The sequence below is a fragment of the Gambusia affinis genome, linkage group LG23 (assembly GCF_019740435.1).
Source record: "Gambusia affinis linkage group LG23, SWU_Gaff_1.0, whole genome shotgun sequence".
Lineage (NCBI taxonomy): Eukaryota > Metazoa > Chordata > Actinopteri > Cyprinodontiformes > Poeciliidae > Gambusia > Gambusia affinis.
The window spans coordinates 10,711,183-10,729,177 of NC_057890.1; the positions used below are offsets into that span (position 1 = coordinate 10,711,183).

General features: G+C 37.3%; 1 protein-coding gene across 13 annotated transcripts in view; it reads left to right on the plus strand.

The window, feature by feature from the left end:
* cacna1c (calcium channel, voltage-dependent, L type, alpha 1C subunit) overlaps positions 1–17,995 on the plus strand; it is a 207,329-nt gene that overhangs the window by 106,889 nt on the left and 82,445 nt on the right. For all 13 annotated transcript variants that reach the window (XM_044108842.1, XM_044108849.1, XM_044108847.1 and 10 more), the window contains exons 4-5: positions 13,269–13,408; positions 17,825–17,964. In XM_044108842.1, coding sequence (XP_043964777.1) covers positions 13,269–13,408; positions 17,825–17,964 — 280 coding nt within the window. The remainder of the gene's footprint in view (positions 1–13,268; positions 13,409–17,824; positions 17,965–17,995) is intronic.

Genomic DNA, 17,995 nt, shown 5'->3' on the forward strand with positions numbered 1-17,995 from the left:
GATTTGGGCCTGTTAAATGATACAATGTAGCAGTTGTCCGTTGTACAGTCAGAGGCTCATCAGGAACACATCTTAGCCTTAGTTTTTCTTTTTTTTTTTTTACCCAACATTTTATTGAATATCCATAATGGGATCTAGTGGGCATGGCATACTACTCAACTAATGCATTGCATCCTTGTAGCCAAGCAATCTCCATTTCAGGCTATCAGACCCTGCCATTTTGTCAAAGCTCATGGTGTCTTTGATATATTCACAAGATGTTCTTTGGCATCAGTGCCCTGACGCACCAACCATAGCAGCGTATAATTCCTTTTAAGCAAATACCTATCAGACACACACAGACATGTTTCCTCGCTGACTGCCCCCCTACCCCCCACTAGATACACTATTAGCTGCAGCGTTTTCATAGGATTTCTTTGTCTTCTATCTATTTTTGGTTATTTCACAGTCTTGTTTAGCCTACAGCCATCGCTCTCAGATCTGAGAGCTTCCAGCTGTCATTCCCTTTCACAATGTACTGTCAATTTAATTGAATCTCCTATGTGCAAACATCAGGAATGCTTTAGATTCAATTTAACAAAGACTAGATTCAAATGTTCTTTATTTAAATTATTTTATTTGTGTCGATCTCTAAATTTGATTATACTGTTTTAACAGTTTTAAAAATAAATCTGTGTTTATCCACAGGTAAAATATATGACAGTGTGATTAGACTGATATAGCTTGGAAGTAAATGATAGCGCATAACAGAACTTCTGAGATTTCTTAGTGTGGATCAGAATCATCATAGAGGTTCACAGTTTTACTAAAAGACAAATTCAGAAGTCTAAAAAACTGAAGGACAACAAATTTTATCCATTTCTACCTTGATCAATAGGAGTCTTAAATCTCTGTTTTCCTTTAGTCTGCCTCCGTTATTCCTGTCCTGTCATTAAAATGCACTTAAAAGATAATTTGGCAACCACTCCTACTTTAAATGAACCACATTATTATTATTTATTTTACATTTCAAATTTCTCTAATTTGAAGCTCAGTTTGTCTTTTTATAGCTTCTGGATTGCAGTTTAAACAGTGCTACTATGGTAACAGCAGGGGAGTGGGTGTTAGCAGCTAATCCTGTTTGGGTGTCATGGTGACATTGCTAAGGCACCCAGCAGAAGAGCTACACCAGCTTCCTTTGCTTTAATCATATTTCATCAGTGAGGATTTACTAGGTTAGAGGGTAAAGTGCTACGTTTTCTCACAAATCCAGAGTCACTTAATGTGCTCAAAGTTTAATTCCTCTGTACACAGAAAAACACAGACCTTTTATTATATACCCTTTGCTTGCCTGCTGTATTATTCTTAAGTAGAATTTTCACCTTTGCAGATGCATACAATCGCTAAAAACAGGCTTTGACTCTGGTTTGTTCTTTAAATGCTCACAGTGCAGGTGTATATCAGCCATAGAAATTCATTTTCAGGAAAAAAAAAAAACACCCCAAAATATCTAAATGTCAATATATCAAAGTTTCAGCTTTACAACCCTGAATTATTTAGTTAATGTCCCTTGTATCTGACTCCTTCAGAACTACAAAAAGCACAACATAAAGGGGGTGAAAGGAGATTAAAACAATTCATGGCACATTTTATAGGCTGCAGAAACAAATCTTTGAAGTTTAACAAATTAGTCTTTAAATCTCTCTACTGCCTTTTTATAAGGTATTGTGTTGAAACTGGACTGATATTTACATTTTGTGGACCCTTAATTTAATCTAGCTTTTCTGAAGTCAACCTTTTGTTGAGGTTTTAAAAATGATGTTTGCGCCTGTGTGCAATGACATATTACTGTCTTGAAGATTGCTATAATAAAGTATATTTCTCACCATCATAATAAGTACAGACTTCCAATTTTGCTTTGCTTGTTAGGATTACCATTAAGTAGCATGTAACTCTTGGTAAGCAAGTCCTTAACTATTAAAACTGAGCAGAGAAACACAAAATGATACAAAATCAGCTGAACTACTGAAATCAAATTTCTATACAGTAAAAAGTACAAAAGGACTATTTCTTGTAAATGAGAAAACTTTATAGTTGGAGTTGTGTTGATTTTCTGTCAATGGAAGAAGCAAGCCAGAGACAGAAACAGCTTCATGAGTGCCGTGTCTTTTCTATTTGGCTGACTTCCTCTGAGAGGATTGATAGGTGGGATGTTAAACTTATTCTTTCTCTTTTTCTTTTTAACAATGTTGAATCTAATGCTGTTTCTAATTTTTGTACATTCTTCATCTGAATCTTCAAAGGGGTCCAGGCTTCAGCACATCTGGTTACATTGCTGAAACTAACCAACAAAAGGACCTACAATGAAGGGTTACAGAAAGTAGAAAGCTGATTTAATCCATTAATAACAGTTGAATCTATAGAGGTCTGAGGAACATGAATTTGAGTTAATGAATTAAATTGTTCATAAAACACTGTGGTGCATCTTTGGGCATGGAGACGGATTGCATGTCACATGAAAAAACATAGTCACAACTGTCAGTATTTTCTTGTTGCATTTCTGTTTCTACATTTGCCTCGTATTGTGCTCCAGTCTCGCTCCAGTGGACACTAACCAGACGGGGAAATGATGGAGCAATTCTTAACCAACTCACATTTACAGGCATGGCTGTTTCAGCACACCATGGGGAGATAGAGTGGTGTGTTTGGCTCTGATAGGAGCAATTCACTATGGACAGAAAGGGAAGCAAAGGGAGACGCACAAAGAAAGAGGGGGTTTATGTTTTCTTTCATTTGTTGACTTGAAACCATATTTCCCTCTCAGAACTTGCAGGATTTATTGTTTTAGAGGTGATTAATCCATTCTGAATGGGGATTTTTAGCACTCAGTGCTTCCATGTCCCTAAAGATTTAAACTCAACTTAAAGATATTAGGTTTCCATCATTTTGCCATTTTTCTTCTGAAGCCCACTTTTTAACTTATCAAACCAGATTTTTTCTTCCAATATATTTAGAATGGTTATGCAGCTCTATTAGTCTCTACACAAATGTGGTTATGATTAGATATCAGGCTGTTTTGTCATTGTAATCATATATATATAATTTTTAATAACAACTGAAGGTGTGGTTACTTGATTGTGATATAAAACGGCACTATGCGCCTGGAAAATACATAATGCCCCTTTTAAATAAAATCTGTATTTAATAACTTTGGGTCATTTCAGAACAAAATAAGCAAACTCTAAGACCAGTTCCAATTCTTCACATAAATCTTTATTATGCTTTGCAAAAATACTATTTGACTTTCTTATGGAGTAGATATGGCTTATTACTTTCTACAGAAATTTGCAGCTGTTTTTTTCTTTGTTTTACATGACTGTTAAGAAAAAGCAGAAAACTTTTAATGTTTATGTCTTAAAATTAGCCCAAACATAAGGATTTGAATTCATAACCCTCAGAAGCTGTGTGTTTTAGACAGACTTGATGGCATTTATTATATGTCAGGATGTTAATATTAATTAAACATATCTGATGTCCACTTGTGAGTCTACTAATCTTATTTCATAAAAAATGTACTGTTTTGTCTTTAAATATGGTATTTTAGTCTTCTGTCTCAGCATACCATATGTAGTATTTTGTCAATCTTCGCCACCTTTCAGTCTGTTTTAGCCACAACTGCAAGACTGATTAAAGAAAGATGCTAGATGACTCATATGCGCACAAACACACACGCACTCACATGCCATTAGTCATGTACTGAGTAAGAGTATAGTAATCTATCCATTCTGACAGTTTGAGAATCAGCAACACTGATCTCTATGTAAAACACTGATCTGTGTTTGTTTGTCATTTCACTTTGTCTTCATCTTTTACTTTGCTTGCGACTCACCTGCATGTTCAAACGAGCGTCTGCATGAGAGGACAAAGACGAATTCCTAATTCAGGACTGTGGTGGCGTGCGTGTCCGTGTTTCCTGCATCCGTCTCCCTGCGTGGTGAGGCAGCAAAGTCGTGATAAGTCAGACGCAGCAGAATGCAGAGCTGGAGAGGTAGTTTGTTACAACTGAAAAGACAAAAGGGAAAATGTTAGCAGGGACGAATGGATGAGGAAAATGAAAGGAGGAAAGATATATTGCTCTTTATCTTTTTTAAATCAGTCTTTTATTTTTACAGTATCTCAGTATCTCCTGTTTCTTACCATCCTTTTTTCCCCCCAAAGGTACACATTATCTTGCTTCAAACAAACGCAAACATCCACAGACATGTATATTTGCACATACAGACACACACACACACCATCTGATTATGTGCGATGATTTATAAGCCTATGTACTTTTTCTTCTCAGAATCTTTTATTTTCCTGTACTTCAGATGTCTCTTGCTCTCCTGAGGTAAAACTTAATATTTTATTCCAGTATTTTGCAGCCTCAAATAAGAATCTCTAAATAGCTTTGCTCGTCCTGTTGCAGAAAAGTATCCCCGCAGCCTGATGCTGCCACTACTGATACAAATGCAGGATGCACTTTTCAAACTTTTTGTTCTTTCAAAAATATAAAAACTTTCTTTCCCAATTTCCCAATTATGTAGTTATGTTAATTTGGTGTTCATGATTTTCCTCACACATAGAAAAGCTATATTTAAATTAAAATTAAATTACACAAAAATGGACTGCATCCACTAAATAGGTAAATTTTGAAGGGAATTGATTTGCACCAAATTTTATCTAGGAGTATCAGAGTAAAACACCATGTTCACTTTTCTTAATGTTATTATCATTTTTTTTTGTGCATCACATACGTAATACGTTTCTCTATAGAGAAAAAAAATCTTTGGGATAGTAAAACTTTTTTTGCCTTACCTGCTTCATTAAATACAGTCATGGGTTGTTTTTCGTTTGTTTATTTATTGTTTTGTTTGACTGTACATTTGTCTGTCTGCTCTATCCAGAATGCACTTACTGGCAGATATTGCCTTAATTATGTTGTATATGTGCAGATTTACTTTACTATGTGGCATATATATGGTAGAGGTTCTGATTGACCCCTTAAAATACTTAGAAACACACAAAAAAATGTTTTTCTTGTTTATGGTTAATTCATTTATTTTTTTTCACATAAATTAATAGATAAGAAAGACAAAGTAATCTTTTTTTCCATTCACTGAATTCAAGAGCAAAACTATTTAGAAAGACTGCTGACAATATATCCGGAGTTCCAATTCGGGAGACTACAAGAATATAGCCTAGCTTTAAAATACTTTTTTATCCGTCCTTAACAAAAGGTTTCGCAGATAGACAAGTGCTCTTCTTCTGTGTCTATGAAAAGCTGATGGCTCCATGTCCTCAGTGAAGGGCAAAGTGTTAAAATGGAGAAATTAGATTTCTTCTTTATGGCTGTTAGATGTGATAAACTCTGAAGAGGATTGCTAAGAGCTCAGAAATTCACAGACGGTTTGCTTCAGCAATTCTTTTGCGTGAACTACCTCCTCAAATATATAGAGAAGAAATATTATGCAGAAGTTTAGTGTTAAATTAAAACATTTCAAACTTAGTAAAATATATAAAAAATAAATAAAATACAGCTGTAAGTGTCTTTATTTCTATCACATTGTGCATATTCGACAGAGGAAGTTTTCAAATTAGCGGATTGATGTGACAGCGTAAACTGGCTGTCCAGATCTCACTGAAACTGCTACTCTGTTAACGTTCATTTGAACGCATGTTGGAAGGTACCAACAAGCTTTAGCTGTACGTATTGTACACCTAAAGCGTCAACATTTTGTAATAAGTTTAGGTTCTTTTCTCGTTTTTTAAAATGTGAACATCAGACAACATTCAGTGCAGCTCTTAGCCCTGAAAACATTGACCTGCTCTATTACAGCTCCTTAGTTTTGATACAATCAAAAATGTTTGTGATCCAAATTTCAAGACTTGCATGCCATGAATTTGAACTTAGTGTTAGACTTCCATGCCTTTACCTGGCACTTGACTTGAGAGTCGGTCCCACCTCTGCTATGCACTAAGCTATACTAGCCTTTAAAGACTGAAATTGGACACCATCAACCAACTGTTGCACCACAGCAATATGGACATGGTTTAAGATAAAAGCACCATTTATTACAATGGCCAGCCAAAGCTAGACCTAAATGCAGTTGAAAATCTATGGCAAAACTAAACTTGAGAACATTTCAAACAATATGTGTGAAAATCAGACATAGGGATACCCCAAGAGATTTGCAGATATAATTGCGGACGTGGAAACTCTAGGTGTAGGTATAGATTTAATAGTAACTCTCAAATGGGATTCGTGGTTTACTTTACCTTGAACGTTTCATTACAATTGTGACAAAGAGAGTAGCAGAAGGTCACTTTATGAAAATATGACCATTTGGTACAATCAACAGGTGGCATATGATTCTGTGATTGGGAAAACTGGACAGGTGCAAATGTATAATTTCATAACAGTATAGGAACTGTGTTGTTAGCACAAACAGCAGACACACAATAGGAAAGCTAGATGCTGACAGAACAGTAGTAATTAGGACTATGTGCTGTGGATATTCTTGGTACAGTACTGATCAGTGTCATCTGTCTTTGTGTGGGGAAAAAAAAATAAAAATCTGCTGCTGCCGTAGCCCAGTTTCTATGGAAACCTGTCGGCACCCATCCTGGTCTCTATGGTAACTTCATGTTGGCACTCAGAGATTGAGAGAAAGAAAGATGAGAAAAAGAAGGACAGTAGGTGACAAAAAAGTGAGGGAGTGGGTCAAACAGTGGAGTTGATGAAAAAATGAGCAGAAGATAAGAATTTAATAGCAAGACATGGGAAGAATATGAAAAAGTGTAAAGATTGATAAAGTTTAACGACACTCCAGATTTGTTTATAACCAGCAAATCTGGAGTGTATCGTCACTTTTTTTTTAAAAAACTTTAATTTTGTTATGTAATAGCCTCACGAGTTGGAAGATTTGGCTGGAGATGCAGAATACAGCCTGAACTCCACTCAGCCCATTACAGAGGAACACAGAGACACACAGGGCAGACCACCATGCACGCACACACACACACACACGCACACACGCACACACACCACCACCACACTTGAGAGCAATTTACAGTAATCAGTTAACCTAACATCATGTGTGGATTCTGTGATCCTCAGCACATTTGTCCTGGGTTCGATTCCCCGTCTCTGGATATTTCCTGCAGGTTTTCTCCTTCACCCTCCAACTGTCCCATCTGGAATTTACACAAGCGCTAATCAAATGTCGCAGCAATGACCCACTGGTTTGTTTATCGGTTAATCAAAGGGTGTGTCTCTGTTGGGACAACTGGACGAGTGTGGTTCTAGAAGTGCACAAAGTTTTGAGTAGAAAGTATTTAGTTTTATGCTTCTGTCTGCATTAATCCTTCATTGACAGTTGTTGAATTTGTGTATAGGTTTCACTTGACAACATCCCAACGTAGTTTTTGATTCACTTAGAAATTAAATAATGTAATAGGAGTGACAGGATTTAACATTCCACTAAATGTGTCATACAGAGGCAGCAAGTGGATAATGATGAGTAAAAATATAATGAGGTCCAAAAACAACTTTACAGCTGGGAGCACAACACTGAGTGGACGATATGGAGCAGTGGAGAAATAATGGGGGAAACCAGTGAGGGGTGATCAGAGGAGAGGTGTATAAATAATCAGAGAGGGAATGCTAGAACGATAGACCAGAGCTGATTACCTTAACCCTACCCTGAGCAGAAGGCAGACTGACAACAGAGAGAGAGAGAAACAATACGGCACAAGAGGTTGAGGGAGAGTAACTAAACAGGGGAACTACTAATCAAATCTGAAAACAGAACAACTAAGCACAACATATAATAACTTAACTAGAATAACTAAGAGCAGACTGAAGTAAAGTAGAACAGAAACAAGGCTGATCTGGTCAAAGTAAAAACTAAAGAGAACAGATAAATGAGCTATAAACCCAGAAAACCCCAAACCAACCCAGGATCCTGACCAAATGCATTTTATCTCATGTTTAAACCCACATAATAACCATGTTTAGATACGCCAACATACATAGAAAGACAAGAAGCAGTATGACAGCAGCTTACAGTGTGATAAAGCCTTGCAGATGGCAAAAACCTAAAATTAAATTTAGCCCAAGGAAATTTCTTTTCTATAAGGCTATGGTGTTTCCTGTACTCCTTTTGATGCATTCCGGAGCATCAAAACATATTCACATTAATCAAATATGAGATGAAAGTCTATTTTTATTTTAAAATATCTGTGTGTTGCATGGTGACATCTCATTCCAACACAGTACGTGTGTGTGAGAGGCAGAGAGAGAGAGAGAGCCACCAGTAGCTGTTTCAAATCCACTGCTGCTCTGTGCAAAACACAAACAGAGACCCTCTTCAGAACGACAATGGTTGAGAAAATTAAATGTTCACCAGCTGGCTGAGACAACAAAAGGGCGAACGCTGGCAGTGCTCAGTGCAACAAGAGCAGAAAGTCTTTTATATACCAGGGTGGAAACCGAAAGTCAAGCCTGCTCACAAAAGTGCATCGGGTGTATTTTGCATCCAAGTTTAGAATACGCTTTTGGAGATAAAGTGATGCATGGAATTCTCCCATACGTATGGCGAAAGATAAGAACCTAAGACTCATATGTCATAGGTGAGTAAGCCAGTACTCCTTTTTATAAACCTGTACTATCTCTCTGTGTTCTTTTGAAAAATATTTCTTTAACATCAAATCAATTAACAGGGAGCCAGGTAGACTCTTCATAGATATCCTCAGCTGGAAATGCAAGATAAAACCCTGCCAACGTCGTTAATACCCGCCATAATTTTCTCTCCACAATTGTTAAAAAGTGAAACATAAAACTTCTGTGAAACAATGTTTTCCCCCCCCAAGAAAGTGTGATTTACATCATTTGTTTAAAAAAAAAAAACAATAACCGAGTATAGACACGTCTAATTGTTTTTTGTATGTTATTTTTAGAAAAAAAAAATGTTTTAGCGATGAAAGCATTGAAACTACACAAATAAAGTTCAAATTAATTTCTGTGCTCTGTTCAATTATTAAGCTAAAGGATTGAACTGAGATGATGAAATCTAGTCCAGACTGCAAACTCAAGCACTGAATGTTTTTCTTCCACTTATGATTACCAGAAGTAGTTCTGTTTGCTGAATGCTGGAATGCAATTCTTAAAAATGTTTCTATATGTTCTTGTGAATTAGAAGTTTGCATGTTTCCTGACCAATTGGTCAAATTGTATGACCTGGATCAAACATTGAGCTTCTAACTAATTGCTTAAGTTTTAATCTCCTGAGAGAATTATCCAACAAACCTTTTTCAAATCTGACTTTGTTGCTCTTAGACTATTTTTAAACCCTAATCTAATTTGACTGTATTTTCAGACTTATTGTGCTTTTTTAACCCTGCCTCCTGTTGATGACAAGTGGTGTTTTAACATCATGAGGTTGGTGCATCCCTGCTAAACACACAGTATTTACTCACTGTCAGTTATTTGCTGGTAACTTTGCGGTTTGGACGTGTTGAATGAATAAGTTCTAAAATAAAAAGGCTATCTTTGAAGCACCTCCACGCTGCTTTGTGTTCATATGTGTGTGAGTGGCCAGTGTTCAAAGTGCCTGACAATCACACACAGCAATAGACTATGATGGGTCTGTGGGATCTTTCAAAAGCAGCTTAATGGCTAATCCTGTCTTCCAGCACACACACAAACACAGAAGGTCGTTTCAAATGGAAACATAGCCCGCTCTATGGTAGAATGTCAATACTATAATCTGATTGGTCTAGTTGATGGATAGGTGGTTTGGTTGACCTATCACAGTTAACTCAATTATTGCTCCCACATACTCACCTTTCGGTTGTTCTGTCTGCCTTCTGCTTCCTCTCTGTCTCTTTTAGTCTGCCTCTATTCCTCGCACCTGATTCCCTCTCCCTCTTTTCAGTCTCTCATCTTTTATCTCTCATTCCATCCCTGTCACTAACCAAATTAGTAGTGCCCCTTATGGATTTTTCCCTTTATGGGTCTGTATGAGTGGAATGAAAGGAGGAAGGGAAGTGTGTGGCAGACTAAGCTGCTCCTACCAGATGTTTTTCTTTGTTTTATTCTTCTAAGCGCCACGCTGTCTGCCTGTCACCAGCAGATACATGGCCTGGGTGTGTGTGTGTGCGTGTGTGTGTGTGTGTGTGTGTGTGTGTGTGTGGGCGTGTGCGTGTGTCCGCATGTGTTTAAGAAAGAGAGAGTGTTACGGAGAGCCTTTGTTAGAGGGATGGACGTGTGAGTGTGTGCATTTGAGAAATTAATTGCTTCCACATCAGCACCGTGTGTGGTGAAGGGTCATCAGAACAAATGATGGATATAAAATAAAAAATCAATTACGACAGATTTTGAAGCCGATACGAGAATATCACAAATAAAGATAAAGAAACCCAGTGATTAAAGGAAAAACTTTAAATTGGCAGTGAGAATAAAATCATCAGTGCATGATTGTTTTCGATTTCTAAAAAGTGCAAAAGAATTGGGTAGAAACCTATGTTTCTGTCCTTTAGTTACTGTTATTTATATTGTCCAAATTACTCAAATATCAGGAAAGATATCTAGATTCCAGATTATGGAGGAAATACAAAAATAAGGGCAGGAAATGTGAACCGGAGCATTCTTTCAACATTAATTAGTTCACTTTTCCTGTGTTGTTTTCATAATCTCATTTTGTAGTGAACGCAGGGCCACTTCTTGATGCAGACCTGGCACTGGTGTGATGGAGTCATTCTCCATGCTTCGAGACATTTGTTTGTTTTCTCTGGAACTGCTTTAGATTCAGATCATCCCTAACAACCAGTCTGAGGCTGACTTGTGTAAACAAACGTCAACGTTGACTGTACATCCAGGCTGCTGATTTATTTGTTGACATTGATCGGTGATCCTAGAGTAATTGTCATCATAATTAATTCAGCAACAAGGCAGATTTTATTTGTCCATTACTTAGAAGGAGTTTATTCCACTTGGGAGAATAACCTCTCATAATGTGTACAGTAGATTAGAGTAGTTTTCCCATGGACAGACAGACGGATGGATGGATGGATCTCTCTTACATCCATCCATCCTTCCACCATGGAACTGGAAATGGGTAGATAAGTCTGGGAAGGTACTTGTTGGAGTTGACTAACCTTGCCTGACATTCAGCATCTTTGTTTATTCTACATTTGGACACAACATACATATATATATATATATATACATATATATATATATATATATATATATATATATATATATATATATATATATATAAAAAAAGAGATATATATATATATATATATATATATCTATATATATATATATATATATATATATATATACGTATACATATACATATATATATATATATATATATACGTATATATATACATATATATATATATACGTATATATATAATTGCATATAAATAAAGACATGAACTCACTAACTTAAACAGCAATAAAACACTTTCTTGGATGTTCACTGTCTGGAGGGAATGTGCCAATTTTATTTACCTGCTTTAATAATTTACTTTGTAAGATACACAAACCGACCCACAGAGTAACATCATATTTTTTCTCTATAAAATGATACACTAAAAATATTTGCTAATTGTGCATCTTTTATGAAGTAGAAAATAAACATCATAGTATTCTTTGCTTGCTTCTCTTATTATACAAGCGATCTTCAGCATAGTAGTACAGCTACCTACCAGAGGAACTTAGAAAGGCAGCCATGCTAAATTCTCATGAGCACCAATTATTATAATTTATCTCAGCCTGTGCACATTAAGCAGATAATTTCTTAATATAAAAGATTAAAATGTATTTTTAATTTGTGTTGCAGAGAATGAAACTTCAATAAGGTTCAATTTAATGGTTCATGATGATTTTTTTCCCCACAATTGCTTCAAGAGTTGCATTCATTGGAATAATGAAATGTTGTAAAAATTGGAACAAAATCACCTGTATAATTTTTTTTTTTTTTTACATGTTTACTGTTCAAACATTCAGTTTTGAAGACGAAAAACTTCCCACACAGCAGAAAGAAGCAATTAGCATTTTGGCTACTATTAATCTCATTTGACACATTTATAGTGAAAAAAAAAATCTATAATTTATTAGGTTTGTGCTGCTGAAATTGCTTGTATACACTACCTATGCTGTATATACATATAACTGCTTTGATACAACACCTAAATTTCTGCTGCTTTGATTTCTATTTCTGTTTTTGACAACTTGGACAGCTTGGAAAGCTATTATCGCATATTAAAACACATAGAGAGGCTGTGTCCCTTCAGGTTCAGGTCTGGCTGATTTTTCCCAGGGGAACAGGCTTACGCCTTGAGGGACCTGGCTGGCCCTCTGTTCCAAACCTCTGGCCCTGTGTGCTTGTGTGTCCATGGGAAAAGAGTGGGATCCAGAGAGGGATCAGAGGATGAGACGAATGAGTGGATTGACAGATGCAGCTAAATATGTTTGATTAACTGACATAGCTGAATATAGAACATTCATGTTTTGCACGTCTTGATCGAGCTCAAAACTAGCAGCTACAAAAGAGATCTGACAGATAATTAGGTGGATGATGAATTGTTTATAACTTATCCAAAGTCCTATGATCCTGCGCACAGAATGCCATATCGGGACATTTCTCAGGACCTCAGGCAGGAGGTCGTCACTGTGACAACAATCTCCGAGGAACGCTGTGGTAGAAACAGAGCTTCCGAATGTCTGCGCGTGTGTGAGTGTGTGTGTGTGTGTTCATTTGTGAATCAAACAGTGGCCATGAGGGACCGGAAGATGGCTGCTCTGATTAAACAATCAAAACGTTTTGATTGTGTACATGACCAAAAGTTACACAAACACATGCTAACACAAAAAAATAATGAAGCACACACACACACACACACACACACACACGCACACACTGTCGACAAACTAGAGGCTTGATGTGCAGCAAGTGAACGTCTTGTGCAGGCTGTTAAGCTCAGAGGAGAGGCAGATAAAGGGGTCAGCGCTGCTGGTTCTCCCATCTTTTGAAAAATCTCTTGGAAATAAAAAGATGTTATGACTGCAAACAATCATGCATATAACAGGACAGTTATGGTACCTCATTCAGGGAACTTTTCAAATTTAAAAGTTATACTTTTAGCACACTTTCTCATGTTGTAACATCTGTCTCCTGCAATGTTGCTGCTCTGATAAATGAGTGGACCTCGCCTTTTCTGTGTGTCCACAGGAGCGCGTGGAGTACCTGTTCCTTATCATTTTTACTGTGGAGGCGTTCCTCAAGGTAATAGCTTACGGCCTGCTCTTCCACCCCAACGCCTACCTGAGGAACGGCTGGAATCTGCTCGACTTCATCATTGTAGTAGTAGGGTAAGTGAAGACAAATGGTGCAAGAAATGAAAGTTTAAAATGTGTTAGGAATGTTCTGGGTTACTCTGACCTGCAGACGTCAGTATGAGTCCAGCTGTTCTGTGAAGGCCTCAGTATCATGAATTTTATCTTTACGCACACACACAAGAAACAAAAACGTAAGGAAAGTACGAAAAATTAATAGGGTATAAATACTTTTGCAACTCAAAAAGTATTTCATAATATAATGCTAGAGATGGCTTGTTGTTTGGTAAAGCAAGCTTCGTTTTGTTCATTGCGAATGCAGATGAAAGCCCCAGTAAACTTGGGCCTGAAGAGTACTGGTGCAGCCTAAACTGATTAGCTCGTGAGTTGCTGAGAGCAAAGCGCTGCTTTGTTTTTTTCTTTTATCTGAAACTCAGCAACACAGCCCATCTGCTAAACCCTCTTCGCTTTTTTTTTTTTTGTGTGTGTGTGTCTGTGTGTGACTTTACACCAGCTGAGCCATGTGCACAGTGTAGTCTCTGCATTATTGCCAGTGGACCTGACAGATACATTAAAGCCACAAAGATGGTCTAATTGAGCGTATGTGTGTGAGCGTGTGTGTGCTTCCAAGAGGGAGAGAGAAAGAGACATAGAGAGGCGGTGAGGAAGCGGCCTGAGGGGAGGCTTCACCAGCACAGATACAAACACTCTAAACCAGTCTTCTTCATTGCCAGTCAAGTGTTCATTCACTTTAGACATCACTAACTAAACGCATTTGGCTCTAGCTCATAAAAACACACACATACCAACAACATGGTACCATTGCCCCCGGGATAAACACAACCTTTCCCACTCCAGCTATCTACTCTCCTCATCTGCCCTGCTCTTTTCTGTCTCCTTTAGCTATATTTAGGATTTTACTGTGATGCAGCATTTAAATTTTTGTTTGGCAGTCACATGTTAAGTGTTTCAGTAAATAGTGTTTTTCTTGCAACAGTGAAACATGGAGTTCAGAGGTTCGCAATTTGTCTTATTCCGGGACACTTTAGGAGATATTTTTTGCTGTTTTGGTCTAAACCATGGTTTCTCAGTGAAATAGCATCTCATTAAAGTTATTTCAGCCAAATACTATCTAATAGGTGAGAGGGTGTTCTAACTTTTTTTACCCCCCAAGTATAAAAAACACAGTTTAGTATTTATTTTGTTTAATGCAGGAAACCATATTGTTTATCTGTAATTGAATTGCTTTCTTTTCCAGAAATGAATTTAATAAAAAGATTTGATGAACATGTGAACATTTTTTTAAATTAATATTTCAATATCTAATGGGGCGTCCTAATGTTTTTTTTTAGTTTTTTTTGTGACTGACTGTGCCAAATGTCCCTAGGATGTTCTAAAAGGAAAACAACTTCAACTGAAATGTTGTGAAACAGAAACGCTTACAGATCAGAAATAGAAATATTCAGCTGTGACGGGACTGTCTCTTTATGTGCATGGCTGAGCGCTCATCTTCATGCATGTGAGTGTTAAACTGCAAGTGGGGACATGCGCGCGTGTGTGTATAGATGAGAAGCGACAACAGTTCACTCCCTCTGGAATACTCACCATATGGGTGAAAGAGCTTGTACCTGGTGCTGAGCAGCCTCTGGACTCATGCACACGCCAACACACACGAACACACACACGGGTTCCCGCACACACAGTTGCTACAGGCCACACTGTTGCTGACACGTACCTAAAAGGCTATTAATGAAGGTTCAGTGCATGTGTGTGTAAATGAACAGGTAGTCCACTGGTTTTGTCTTCAGGACATATTTTTCTTCTCTCCTTTTTGTTTTTTGAGTAAACTTAACTTAAATAAGCTGAACTGTCAGACAAAAGCAACGACTAACACTACTTAAGCAGGTGCAAAGCTCTTTTTGGCTGGGGAAAATCTGCATCATGCTATGATTAAAGAGTTTGACACCATTCTCAATTTATTTAGTATTAAAACTTTCATGACAACAAGCTGACGTTTCTTTATGAATGTTAACAGCTGATCGAGTGTTTGGTCGTGGATGTATACAGACCCTTACGGGCTCCTACACAAATGTTCTAATTAACAATAAATGAAACACTGGTGTTGCTAACTCGTTAATCCTCGACGTGCTCGTCAGACTGAATGAAAAAGGCGTGCTTCCCATCTAGACACAGAGTTAATCAAATGGAGAGGCTGAGAGAGAGAGAGAGGCAGAGAGGGCGACATGTTTTGAGAGGCCCTTTCAAGTGGCCATTTCATCTCTGCTAATTGATAATTCTCCATGACTAACACACCACTGACTGGCCTTTGAGCTTAGCTAGCTAGTATTTTCTAGAGAGTCTCAGCAGCAGAATCATGGAGAAAAAAAAAAAAAGGAGGGGGGAAGAATGGATGTACATTAATTCAAGCGTGTCAGCCACTTGACCCAAAGAGACATCTCTAAACAACAATAACAACAACAGGGATAATGGCTAACTGAAGGCAACGGCACATGAAGGGCAACAGCTTTCGTTTAAAGATGCCATAGCCATTTTTTTGGGTGTTTTTTTTTTGTCAAAGTTGCAGTTTATGCACTGATGTGCGGACACCTAAAGGGCAATAACTGCTGATCCTGTTTTATTTGTAGACATGAGTATTAATTACTATTAATAAATGAAATAATCTTTTTTTAAAACAGTTTTTTTTCTGTACTTTCTCATGTTTGATGCTAAAAATTTTTGGATGATCATAAAACATGATTTATGTGACAGGAGCAAAAATAGAGTAAATTTGTTTTGGGGAAACTTTCAGAGCATTCAGGCAACAGAAACTATCAATGGATATATAATAGTGAATTGAGAAGATCCTGGTATTTAAATTAGGAATATTTTAGAAAAAAACTCCCAAGTTTTAAGCAAATTTTATTTATATAGCACTTTTCAAAGAGGAATGTATTTTCGGACATGTTTGTTAGTTTACACAACACACACATCCAAGCAAATCCTGAAGACGTGCCTGTTATTTTTTATTTTTTTAGCTGATTATTAAAATCATTTTTGCCAGAAGTGTCACATTTTCTTATCTTTGGAAGACAGAGAAAGAACAGATGGAGAATTTCCAATTGTTCTAAAGAAACACCAACTAATAGAGCAGGTTGTATTTCCTCTGTTGCGATCTCTCTACATTTCTTTCAACAGGGGAGGTTTTAACACAGCTGTAGGGCGTTTGAGGATAAAAAGTTTAATTCCACACCCTGGAGTGTGGCATGGTGGGTAAGACACCATGGCACACTGCCCCCTGATCTGCTTAGTGTATGAGTAAGAAAACAGAAAATACAGCAATGTATTGGGAGGGTAAGGAAGCCTATGTAGATAAATGTGTGGATATGCCAAAACTTTCTCCAGCTGAGGCTATTATTTTTGGAGCTAAAGAGAAACGATCTAGAGTTGATGCACAGCTTCAGTTGTTACAACTAAAAACCAGCGATCAGGCACAAAACCGGGGAGTAGTGATGGACTCTAACCTGAATATCCAGAGCCACATAAAGACAGTTACAAAGTCGGCCTTCTATCACCTGAAGAACATTTCCAGGATTAAAGGACTAATGTCTCAGCCAGATCTAGAGAAACTCATCCATACGTTTATCTTCAGTCGCATTGATTATTGTAACGGCGTCTTCACAGGTCTGTCCAACCAATCAAACAGCTGCAGCTGATCCAGAATGCTGCTGCTCGTGTTCTCACTAAAACCAGGAAGATAGAGCACATAACACCAGTTTTACAGTCCTTCATTGGCTCCCTGTCGCTCAAAGAATAGACTTTAAAATACTGTTGTTAGTTTATAAATCACTGAATGGTTTAGCACCACAATACATTAAAGATTTGCTGCTGTTGTATTAACCTTCCAGAACCTCTCAGGTCTTCTGGTTCTGGTCTGCTCTGCATCCCCAGAACCAGAACCAAACGAGGAGAAGCAGCATTCAGCATCTATGCACCAAAAATTTGGAACAAACTTCCAGAAAACTGTAAAACAGCTGAAACACTAACTTCTTTTTAATCTCGACTAAAAACCCACTTATTTAAAGTTGTATTTGAAACGGAATCAATTACAAATTTAATAATGGAACTTGACTTAATGTCGTGTTTTGATTGTTGATTCTATGTTGCATTGTGTTTCAGTGTTTGATATGAAGTAAAGCACTTTGAAATGCCTTGATGCTGAAATATGCCATACAAATAAAATTTGATTTGATACGAGAGTATACCAATTACCAATTTTCCTTTCTAAATAAGTAAACTTGCTTGTTTTAAAACAAGCAGTGTTAAATAAAATGGTACACAACCACATAACTATAAGAAATGTTGATCTTTTTCAACAATTTCTTTCACCATCATCTTCTGATGTCTTGTAGTTGTATTTAATGTATTTACTGAAGTTTCTGCTCTGTCCCACAGGTTATTCAGTGCGATTTTGGAGCAGGCCACAAAGGGAGATGGGGCCACTCCGATTGGAGGGAAGGCGGCAGGATTCGATGTCAAGGCTCTGCGGGCATTCAGAGTACTAAGACCGCTCAGACTGGTCTCTGGAGTACCCAGTAAGTACTGAACTAGGGTGACCAGACGTCC